Source organism: Mesoplodon densirostris, chromosome 2, assembly GCF_025265405.1.
Source record: "Mesoplodon densirostris isolate mMesDen1 chromosome 2, mMesDen1 primary haplotype, whole genome shotgun sequence".
Classification (NCBI taxonomy): domain Eukaryota; kingdom Metazoa; phylum Chordata; class Mammalia; order Artiodactyla; family Ziphiidae; genus Mesoplodon; species Mesoplodon densirostris.
The window spans coordinates 97,413,464-97,425,611 of record NC_082662.1 but is presented as its reverse complement, the minus strand read 5'-3'; the positions used below and the strand labels follow the sequence as shown (position 1 = coordinate 97,425,611).

At 44.7% G+C, this 12,148-nt stretch overlaps 1 protein-coding gene across 1 annotated transcript in view; it reads left to right on the top strand.

The window, feature by feature from the left end:
- The first annotated feature begins 438 nt into the window (after positions 1-438).
- Positions 439-12,148, top strand: part of VAV3 (vav guanine nucleotide exchange factor 3) — a 405,871-nt gene continuing 394,161 nt past the window's right edge. Inside the window, exon 1 of the mRNA XM_060085957.1 lies at positions 439-642. Coding sequence (XP_059941940.1) covers positions 439-642 — 204 coding nt within the window. The remainder of the gene's footprint in view (positions 643-12,148) is intronic.

The following is a 12,148-nucleotide window of genomic DNA, read 5'->3' as shown; positions in this document are numbered from 1 at the left end:
TCCCCTCCCCTCCCCTTCCCCGCCCAGGCTGCCGACCCCAGGCCAGGGCGGCGCGCGCTCTCCCACCCGCGCCTCTGGGGATTCGCAGACGGCAGCGAGACTGGCCGGCGCGCTGGGCATGCTCAGTCGCCCGGCGCCGGGCTCGCGAGTCGGAAGCCTGTGCTCGGTCGCCGCCGCCGAGCCGGCCGGGGCGCACGAAGAGCGCGCGGGACTCGCTGCAGCGGCGGTCGGGCGGCGGCGGACCCGGGCCGAGACCGGAACCAAGCCCCGCGCGGGGCTCCCAGTCCGCCTGCCGCGGCTCCTGCTCCCTCGCACAGTCGTACGCTCGCAGGGAACGGGCCGACCGCGGCTGGCGTCGGGGAGGCGGAGGAACCGCGGCGGCCGCCGCTGCATCCTCGCCGCCTGCCCCGGCCCGGCAGCGTCCCGGAGCCGTCGGGCATGGAGCCGTGGAAGCAGTGCGCGCTGTGGCTGATCCACTGCAAGGTGCTGCCCGCCAACCACCGGGTGACCTGGGACTCGGCGCAGGTGTTCGACCTGGCTCAGACCCTCCGCGATGGAGTCCTGCTCTGCCAGCTGCTCAACAACCTCCGGGCGCACTCCATCAACCTGAAGGAGATCAACCTGAGGCCGCAGATGTCCCAGGTAAGGAGGCCGGCGCGGGCGCCTCCGCCTCCAGCCGGCATCTCGCATTAATCAGCCGGCTAATTTCTTTGTGTAAATGCAAACATCTAGGTGCGTTCGGTTTCCCCTGCCTCGCACCCTTCTGCTTTGAGGACCACTTCGGCTTCTTGTACCTTGGCTTGAGATGGTTTAGCTCCTTAGCTGAAGGCTAGAGCCCTGCGTCCTGAGACGGTATGAGGATTTCGTAAGGGCTTTCTGTGAGGCAGGAACAAGCTGTCTTAGGGTCCCCTGCACCTACCTGTGTGTGTGTGCGTGCGCGTGTGTGTGGCGGGAGGCAACGAAAGGAATTTGATCCAGCTCTTTTATAGTAACGATGGAGAGGCATGAAAGGAGCTGATGGGGGTAATTTTGCCTTTAGTCTGTTCTTTTGCTTTGCGTTTCGTCCCCATGTTTTCTTGAAAGCGGAACCATGACATAAAGAGGACTCTAGGAAGTGGAGGGCGTTCCGGTACCGTTATCTGTACAGGAATGACACTGGCCAAAGGGCGGAAAAGGGATCACAACAAGGCGGCTGCCCCGAAAGCCCCCTGAGCTTGTGGCCAGCTGGCAAGCTACATGGTTGGGTTTATAGCTAGTCTTAAGCCATGTGAGAAGGAGCAAGTCTAGTCTCTCCCAGCAGCGACAGGAAACAAGAAGTTTCGCTCCAGATTCCGCTTTCCTTCATTTAGTGGTTGCTCAGGTGGTGTGGTGCACTCTTGGCTCCTGTGGCTGGAGCCTTTCCTGGAGGTGCCTCTTTGAGGGGTTAAAAAAATGCAACTCCGGAAGGCTGTGTGCACCCTAGAGTAAACTCAAAAGTCTCAACTCAGTGGAATGGTAGTTTCTTGGTCCCGTCAGAAAGTTTGCATGCAGAAAGCTGTTAAACACAAGTCAATACATCTGTTTTCTCTTTCAGAATGTAAAAAACCACTTTCAGCTTACAAGGGAGAGGAAACAGTCCCTTCCATGACACACTTTACCACTAATCCTGAATGATACAGAGCCTCAGCTATTTAGCAACCAGAACAGTGCCTTTTACAGCGGAACTGACTTTATATAACGAATAATTATGTTTCTAAAGTTAGGGCACACACATTCCTCTCTTCTTGCTGTCAGCATTTCATCAGGGCCCCTCTGCATCTCAAATTCTGCATCCCTTGCCTGTCTACCTTCAACCTGCTGGTCAGTGGTCCCCAAGAAAGAACAGGCTTGTAAGTGGTGAGAGCCATATGGTTTTAGAAGTGAGATAATTTATTTCGTACTCTCCCATGAGCCTGGGTGGTGACTGCTAACTCCACGGACCACTTAAGTGTTGTCCCAATTCAGGATATCCTGCCCAAGGGTTTAACAGACATTTCCACTAAGCTGGGAGTTGCTGCTCTCAACAGAGTTCTGTAGGAAGCTGCAGGTGATTATCCAGTCTGCAGATTCCCATTTTCCACCTGGCCTATGGCCTCAGGATGCCTTGGCCCCCCAGCAGGGAGTACAGTACTGTGCTCATGTCCTGAAACTTCAGTTGCCCGGAACCCCTAGGGGGGCTGTTCAGTAAGTTGTTCTCAATAATGAAGTATTCTGGACAGCTGAGGATCTCCCTATTTCAACCTTCTAAGCTTTACTTGAATTGTAACAATGGATGAAATTTTTTTCAAAATTTTTTTTGCTCTTTCTTCTCCTTGTAGAATATAGTAGATGTAATTTAATCTTTTTGATGACAAAGGATTGTCATTATAAGCATCATTAATGAAAATTGAGCACATATGCTGCTCTAAGAACTCTATTCCCTACTGGGAGTACCACAATGAACACCTCAGGATCCTTGCCCTAAAGGAATTATTACACTGTTCTATCATATAAGCCACCAGGTTATAATGAACTAAACAGCTGAATGACCTTCCTTAGGCTGTTGTGCTTTTGGGTTCTTAACCCTGAGCTTTCTGGTTCCAAATTCAGTGCAGTAATTTTCTGTGAGTGCGGGCTTCTCCCAAAAGTGAACCGTGGAAAGTTAGTACCTGAATATGGTGATGTCTCTTTTTGTTGCCTTCTTGATTCTTGGCCACATTGCAGAGAGATAAGGTTTCTGAACAGCTGAGTGCTGGACAGGTGAGCTTGTATTATAGAGGTTGTCTTTAAATCCTTAAATGAGACTTAGTGCACGTTTTCATTAAATAATTCATTGATGTATTTAACATGCCTACAGTGACCAGCAGATACTATGCACTTAATAGGTGTTCACTATTAGCAAAATTACGTAAAATATTTTTTTCTGCTATTGTCACATTAAGAGTACTAGGTTACAATCAAAATTTTAAAACAGTTGCAAGGTCTACAAGTTCCTTTGGGCTGACATATCTATTTCTGCCTCTAACTACTCGTATCTTTCTTGGTGAAGGTTCTGGCTGCTTCTGGTTATAAGGCTTCTGTGCCATGAGCTCTACCCATACTATATAGTGAATAACCTAATAGTGAAACCCTGACATACGTCCCAGCAGACTTTACTCTTCTGAATTTAGAGCTGTCATTACTAGTATTTGTGGCTTTTGCCATGTCTAAGACTCATTCTGTCCATCCAGCTTAGGTTCAGTTGAAGATATTAACTTGAAATAAACTATTTCCTTTTAGCACCTGATCTTCTGAGCCAGGAAAAAACTGGAGGCTCTCACTTCAGAGTTTTGTGGTATTTGAGACTGTTATGAACAGATGTTGACACAAAAAATTTTAGCGTATAGATGTCTTGCTTACTCTTTTATTTTATTTTTTTTTTTGGATTCGCGGGCCTCTCACTGTTGTGGCCTCTCCTGTTGCGGAGCACAGGCTCCGGACGCGCAGGCTCAGCGGCCATGGCTCACGGGCCCAGCCGCTCCGAGGCATGTGGGATCTTCCCGGACCGGGACACAAACCCGTGTCCCCTGCATCGGCAGGCGGACTCTCAACCACTGCAACACCAGGGAAGCCCTTGCTTATTGTTTTTAAGTTTTCAGAAAGAGGCTATGAATAGCCTCTTTCAATAAGAGTGTGTACCTCCAATGAGTGGGATTTATTCCACTCTCTTTGTTAGCCTTCTGTCTTGTTTGTGTTAAAAAATAATAACCCTGCAAATAATTAAACAATTTTAGGTTTGAATCTTGGAGTCTTAAGTTAATCAATTGTCCTCCAAAATAAAATTATAAATGGGACCCCGATTCTCTTACTTAGTAATTGTTCTTTTTGGCTGTGGACATCAGCCTTTTTTTGGGTCTTGCTATGTTGGTAAGACGACAATCTTCTTTAGTTCAAAATAGGTCCTTTTTTTTTTTAACCCTGATTTAGATTTGTTTTTATTAGTTAAGGTGGTAAACATTAATCACAGTTAGTTACACATTTAACATATTCCTTTTATTATAAAGAAAAAAAGTTAAAACCCAGATGATCATGAAAATCCACACAATCCATGAAATCTGGTCTCTGTATATACTAGACAGATTTATTTTTCATCTAAAATAGTGTTCTAGCTAGGATACCAAGCACATACGTGACTCTGGAAGAGAAGAACCTTCCTGTGCTAGTTGTACTGGGGGTGCAACGTGGAAGACTGTGGGTTGTGGGCTTGATGTCACTTTTGGTGGTTAAGAAGTTCTCCATAAATGCCTATAATTAACCATGGATGTATCATCAATGAAATCATCTTAATCTTACTATTTTGTAATTTTAAATTTTGCTTTATATTATGTCGTAGGATGGGAATAACACATTTGATAAATTTACTGACCACTATGTACAGTGTAGATAAACTTAGAATTTTCTTAAAATGACTTATTCAGGGTTCAAGGGTTCCTTGAACAAATGTTTGTTCCTACTATGTGCCAGGCACTGTTGTAGGCACTGGCATGGAGCAGTAAACAAACTCAATGGAGTCCCTGCCCTAAAAGGACTTATATTTTAGTGGGGGACAATAAATAAATAAATGGCTGTAGAATATGATGTGCTGTGAAGAGAGATGAACCTGGGTAAGGGACTAGAGAGAAATGTGATTTGATTTTATGGAAGGCAGTCAAGAAAGGCTTCTCTGAGGAGATGCCAATTGAGCAGGACCTGAAGGGAGTCAAAGAAGGCAGGAATGTGGATGTTTGGAAGAAGAAAATTCCTGGCAGAGGGAACACCAAGTGTAAAGATCTTGAGGTAATTAAATGGTGGGTAAACTGAAGGAACAGCCAGAAGGCCAGTGGGCTGGAGGACAGTGAATGTGGGAAGGGGTGGTAGGGATGAAGTGAGAGAGAAAATGGTGGCCAGATTTTTAGGACTTGTGGGCCATTGTAAGGACGTTCACCCTGGGTGAAATAGGAATCACGTGGCTTGACTTACCTTTTCAACAGGGTCACTCTGGCTGCTATGTTGAGAATAGACCACAGAGCAGCCAGGACGGAAGAGTCAGGCTGAGGCCATCATTTGGGCAAGTGGTGATGGCGGCTCTGACCAGAGTGATAGCAGGGCAGGTGGTGAGAAGGAATCCAACCCTAGGTATATTTTGAAGATAAAGCCAGCCAGGGTTTATTGATGGAATCAGATGAGCAGTATGAGAAGAAGAGAGGAGCCAGGAATGAATCCAGGGTTTCTGGCCTGAGGAATTGAACTGATGGAGTTGCCATTTACTGAGATGGAGAAGATGGGAGGAAGAAGAGCTTTGGGGGTTGGGGGTAGGGAGAGGGGGAGGACACTCTGGAGCTAGTTATGTCTGAAATGCCCAGCAGGCATCTAGATGCTGAGCAGGCAGCTGGAGAAGTCGGAGATGGAGAGGAAAAGTTTGCAGTCATCAGGGTATAGGTTGTATTTAAAATCTCGGCACTGGATGATATCACCTAGGGAGTAGTGTAGAAAGAAAAGATCAGACGCGTGAGCCATGGGGCCTGCCCATGTGTCAAGGGTAGAGAGATGGGAACCTGTAAGGAGTTGGGAGGGAATGGCCACGGGGAAGGAGAGAAGTCAGCAGAGTATGGTTCTAGCAAACCAGGTGAATAAAATGTTTCTAGAAGGAGTGATTAGACACATCAAATGCTGCTCTTCAAGTGAAAAAAGGATTGAAGATAGAATATTGTATTAAGCAATATGAAGTTCTTTGGTGACCTTGGCAAAAACAGATTTGGGATGTGACGGGCAAACCCTCCACTGGAGAAGAGGGGCGAATGGGAGAGGATCTAGATCACGAGTATAGACATGTGTTAGGGGGTGATTTTGCTGTGGAGAGAGCAGATAAATGGGGCAGTGGCTAGTAGGCGAAAAGAGATCAAGAGGGTTTTCTTATCATACAGAATTTTTATTTAATACCTATTATAAGAACTCTTTTAAGATTTAGACAAATTTTATCATATGGCCACTTGTATATATGTGTATGTGTGGGAAAAATATGTATGTATATAAGAAAATATAAATGAAATATATTTAATGTTTTTTTCCACGGAGCACCATGTGTTGGTGATGCAGCATTTCTAAAAGAATTCATCACTTTTGTCCCCAGGATTTCCTTCCAAGCTCCTAACACACAGTTGGGTTTTTATTGCTGTTACTACTTCTTAAAGTTAAAGAGAGCTTTATTTCTGCTATACATAACTGTACATTGTTTTAAAACTGTGATTATATGAGTTTTAGCATTAAGGTGTGCTTCCCAAATGTATGTCTGCATCCTCCCCCCTCCCCCCACCCCCACCCCAGGCACTGCTCTGTGAAGATTACTGGGTTATACGGAAGAGAGAAAAAAGGCTGTCATTGTCCAAAAAGAGTGGTGTGCCAGTTATATTTTTAGCCAGTCAGTTCAGAAAATAATGTCATTATTTAACCTTTCTTCTCAGGAGTCAGTAACCTCTTTGCCATTTGTTGGATTATTCTCTTGGCCAGCATAAATTTAAACTTGACACCGATCATGATCTTTTCATGTGAAGTAGCTCAGGCATCTTAAGCACTTGCTCTGTCTGAATACTTGATGGCTTAACCTGGGCTCTCAAGGAACCAAAGCCTGGGGTAAAGGATTGAAGTGCTGAAACTTTATTGGTGAGGTGCAATCCCATGGTTGTCAGAGTGAACAAAATGAGCAAGTGCCTTTTTTTTTTTTTTTTAAGATGGGGAAAATTATATCACGTTTGTAATGCAGATAGGATTGATCCAGTCTAGATCACCACTGATTTCCTAATTTTCAAATACAACATACTCTTTTTAGATTATTTTTCTTAAACTCACAGTGGCAATTTACATTATTGACTTTTCCTTCCATCCCGAAACTCTTAACTCTCATCACACTATACTCTCCCGGTTCTCTCGTACCTTTTAAATATTTATTTATTTGGCTGTGTGGGGTCTTAGTTGCAGCACGTGGGATCCTCGTTGCGGCATGCGGGCTCAGTAGTAGCGGCATGCGGGCTCAGTAGTAGCGGCATGCTGGCTTAGTTGTCCTGCAGCCTGTGGGATCTTAATTCCCCAACCAGGGATCGAACCCGATCCCCTGCATTGGAAGGCGGATTCTTAACCATTGGACCCCCAGGAAGTCCCTCTTGTACCTTTTGTATTCCTTCTCAGCTTCCTTTGCTGGCTTCTCTTTAAACATACCTTAAGAATTTTAGAGTTTTCTCCTTCGTTGCCTTTTTTCGTATCCTCTTCCCTGTATCATCTCATGACACTGTGGTGTTACCTCCTTTTCATACCCTGATGGACCGCACGTTCATGGTGACAGCCTGTATCTGCCTGTTTTATGCCCCCACCTCTGTGGTTACAGTTGCTTGGATGGAGGGATGAGAATCACATGATCAGAGTTCACTGTGGAAAGTTCAGCGACAGCAGAGTGAAGGATGAATTGGATGGGGTGGAGCTGGGCATGAGAAAGACTCCTGCTGAAGCTCAGTTAGGGGAGGAGGAGGCCAGTGGATGCGAGGCCAGAGAAGGGGTGAGAGTGGAAGCATAGGGAAACATGAGAAAGATGAGAGAGAATGAAGAGTTGTACTGCACCAGGCTTTGGGACTTCTTAGGTGCAGTACTAGTGGAAAGTATCTGGGATGAGCCTCAGGTTTCAGGCTTGGGTGGCTAGGGGAATAGAGAGGAGGTACAGATGTCAAAGGGAAAGGGGCACAATCAGTTTTGGATGTTGAGTTTGAAGTTGTTACTAGTTACCTTCCGTATTCTGTTTCAAGCATCCTACTCTCTTACTAATCCTTCCTTTCTGGATTATTCTACTAATACCTAAAATTCAATAATCTTTTGAACTGTTGGTCCCACCACCTCTTCACTGCCTTCATGTCTTCATTTCCCTCCTACTCAGCTTAAATACCATGGTCATTATAGTTACTTCCTTAGCTTCTCTTGGTTGGTGATACTCATTTGGGTAAAATATAACCCTGGTTAAATCCAACTCTCTACTTACTCCCTGCCTGCAATTCAGCTGCTGAACCTGATGGATGGAGGAAAACCCATACCACCTGAGTGCTCGCACTTTAAATTCACAATCCCTAACCTCAGGTGGGTGCCTCAGGCAACCCAGCCATCTGACATGTCTCTAGACCAGACATTCTTAAGGTGTGATCTGGAGGCCTCTGATAGTCCCTAAAATGCTTTTAGGGGTTCCCTAAGGTCGAACATTCTCTTTTTTTTTTAAGAAGATGTTGGGGGTAGGAGTTTATTAATTAATTAATTTATTTTTGCTGTGTTGGGTCTTTGTTTCTGTGCGAGGGCTTTCTCTAGTTGTGGCAAGTGGGGGCCACTCTTCATTGCGGTGCGCGGGCCTCTCACCGTCGCGGCCTCTCTTGTTGCGGAGCACAGGCTCCAGACGCGCAGGCTCAGTACTTGTGGCTCACGGGCCTAGCCGCTCCACGGCATGTGGGATCCTCCCAGACCAGGGCTCGAACCCGTGTCCCCTGCATTAGCAGGCAGATTCTCAACCACTGCGCCACCAGGGAAGCCCCAAACATTCTTTTAATAATATTATTAAGACACTGTTTGCCTTTTCTCACTCTTCCTTTCCCACGAATGTATAGTGGAGTTTTCCAAAAGCTACTTGCTGCTGACCTGTGATTGTGTATGTTTTAAAGATTTCTCATTTTAGAATTCCAGTATGTTCGGTGTTGATAGATATAACCCCTATAAATAAAAGCTGCTGAGGATTCTCACTCATTATTTTTTTAGGAGTGTAAAGGGATACTGAGACCAATTTGAAAACTGCCCTAGACCGTTCAATTTCTGACTCTCCCAGATGCCTGTCTGGTACCTTTTCTTCTTGAACCTGCATCTTCATTCTCCCTCTCAACTGGTGATCTTGCTTCCTATTCCACCGAGAAAACAGACACAGTCAGAGGAGAGCTTCCTCAGGCGCCCACCTTCCCGCATCTTGCCCGTAGACGATGCTTTCTGTCCTCTTCTGTGGGTGAATTATCAATGCTCCTAGCAAAGGCCAGTTCCTCCTTCACTCTATCTCTGTGCTTTCCTACATCTTCCATTCTCTCCTGGATCTTTTTGTTTGCATGCACAGGATACATTTTCAAGGTAGAGCCACAAAGACTTGCTGATGAGCATTGGGTATGATGGAGAGTGACTAAGGACTCCTAAAGTTTGACCTGAACTACTGGGGCAGGTCAGTATAACCTCCTTATAACTGTTCCCATGGACCATGGGATAAAATCCAAGCTCCTTGGTAAGCATTGCAGGGACCCGTGGGCTGGTCCTGCTTCATGTCTCAAAGCTCTTTCAACTGTGCGCTCCTGACCTTTTCGTGGCTTCTCAAATGAACTATGCTGCTATTGCGTTTGCCTGTTTCTCTACTTGAAGGGTCCTTTCTCATTAGTCTGAAGGAAGACTTGGTTCAAGGGCCCTTTGCAGTGAGGGCCACCTAACTCCTTCTGTAGGTGTGGCTGATTACTTACTACTTTGTGCCACGCTGTATAGTGTACATGGGTGGAGGGCAGCATTCCTTACACTGTTTTGCAATCTTTTTCTTATCTCTCTCCCTTCCAGGCTGTGACCTGCTTGAGGCTATCATAGGCTTTTACATTTATATACATCTCTAGAATTTGACCCAGGGACTCATACGAAACACGCATACATAAGTAGGCATTAATGAAACTTATTGAAAATGATAACTCTTAGTTTACTACCTCGTCAAACACACCTATATAAAATATAATAAGATGTGCTAAGCACTATCTCATTAAAAACCAAAAACATCTGTTCTTTAAGTGGCATTACTAACAATAGCAGATAACATTACTCTGCTACTTACCACCTGAGTGACTTCCAGAAAGTGCCTGAACCTGTGTGTTCTTCAACTTCTTCATCTCAAAAGCAGGCGTGATAAAAGAACCCACCTCCTGGAGTGGTTGTGAGGACTAAATGAACTAATTATCCCTATGCTTGGCACATAACAAATGCTCAATAAATGTTTACTACTTTTACTACAATTATTACTACTGTTTCTGCAGAAACACTCCAGGCAGTGTGTTAACACTTTCCTTGCATTATGTCATCCAGTCATCACAACACCATGAGACGAGCGCTGATATTCATCCCCGCCATACTCTCCAAGGCTAAGAGGAGTTAGTAACTTGTACTAACAAGTGGTGGTAGAGGCAAGATTAGAATGAAAACATTTATAGTGAACTGAGTTCCCATCCACAAGGCTATTGGCATATCTGAATGTGAACTGTGAGGAATTTTTCTTTTTTTTTTTCACTCTCTTTTGCTCTCGTGGCATTCCTGTGGATGAATGCTGTCATTGGTTTTGTGGCTGTTGATTATAGCACCTCCATACTGAGTTGGATATTGAGTAATAATTTTGGTTTAGGGTATTGAATGTATCAACTGGATGGTTTTATACACATTTATCACACGAATCAGTATAAAATGGGAGATAGGCTTTTGACAGGTATACAGTGGGGAAAGGAAAAAAGCAGATAGAAAAACTAAGGAAAGTTAACAAAAGGAAAGGAGAAAATGAGTGTATGCTGGTCCCTTTCGGCCTTTTAACACTATGCCTCATGACAGCTGGTCTCGAGCACATAGTTTAATGCCCTACTCTTGAGCAGGGTCAGGACTGCTTACATTTCCCTGGGCAACAGGAACACCATTGTTTTAAATGGCATGTTTTCAAGGGATTGTCTTTTTTTCCCTTTTATGTATTATAATCATTCTTCTTGTAAATTCACAGGCATCTATTGTTAGCTGTTAATTGGAATGTTATATCCCACTCTTTTTTCCCCTGTTAACACAGACCCTGAATGGTATTAAGGACAGTCACAAATTCACATTCTGCCTTTCCCCAGTCTCAGGCATTTACAGGACAGAACCATGAAAAGCGAAGGAAGCAGCTACTTCTGAATTTCATGGAAAAACTATTTTAGAATTGTATTTTATGCTGCTATCTGAATGTGCTTTCAAAATATGTGTTGCAAGAAGTGTAGTCAGCTTTTGAGCGGTTTGCTTAACAGGAAGCCGGCAGCATATGCTGCTCACAGGGGAGTGCCCTAAAGGGTCAATTAATATGGAATATTTAATGAAACACTTGATACTCACCTTCCATGATTTTCAAAGTGCTTGTCTTAAAATAGGTCTGGAACAGCTGGCCTGAATAAACAAGCATCATGCCTCTGTGCCCACTAACGTCAGGAGCCTTTTCCTGGGGGTGTGGTTTAATGAAAAGACTTCAGGCCAGGAGTCAGGAGACCCAGGTTCTAGTCCCAGCTCTGTATCTGACATGTGACCTTAGCAAATACCTGCTTCTCTTTGTCTCCACCTTCCATACTTACAGCAATGATAGAAAATACTTACATATACGGCAATGTGCTAAAAACCAGCTAAATTTTTTACACATATTTAGGTCTCACTTAGGAGGCATCACCTTTTTTTTTTTTAACATCTTTATTGGAGTATAATTACTTTACAATGTTGTGTTAGTTTCTGCTGTATAACAAAGTGAATCAGCTCTACGTATACATATATTCCCATATCCCCTCCCTCTTGCATCTCCCTCCCACCCTCCCTATCCCACCCCTCTAGGTGGTCACAAAGCACCCTAGCTGATCTCCCTGTGCTATGCGTCTGCTTCCCACTAGCTATCTATTTTACATTTGGTAGTGTATATATGTCCGTGCCACTCTCTCACTTCGTCCCAGCTTACCCTTCCCCCACCTAGGAGGCATCACCTTTCATGAGGAGAGCTTTGGGACAAGCCAGAAATGTTTAAATCCCAGCTCTGGTACTTAACTTTCCCAAGGTCATAGAATTGTTAGTTTCCTTGCTGAGTCTCAGTTTCCTCCTATAATAGGCAAGAAATAGTAAAATCTACTTTGCAGGATGTGGTGAGAATTCAATAATATATGTAAAATGCCTGGGCATAGTAGGTATTCGGCAAAATTTTATTTCCTTCCTTCTCCCCCCACCTCCTTGATCCTCATAAGAGGCAGGAAGAACAGGGTCTTATCTCTGCTCTACAGAGAAGGAAACTGAGATGTGCACTGGCTAAAGGACTTTTCTCAAGGTCACAGATAGG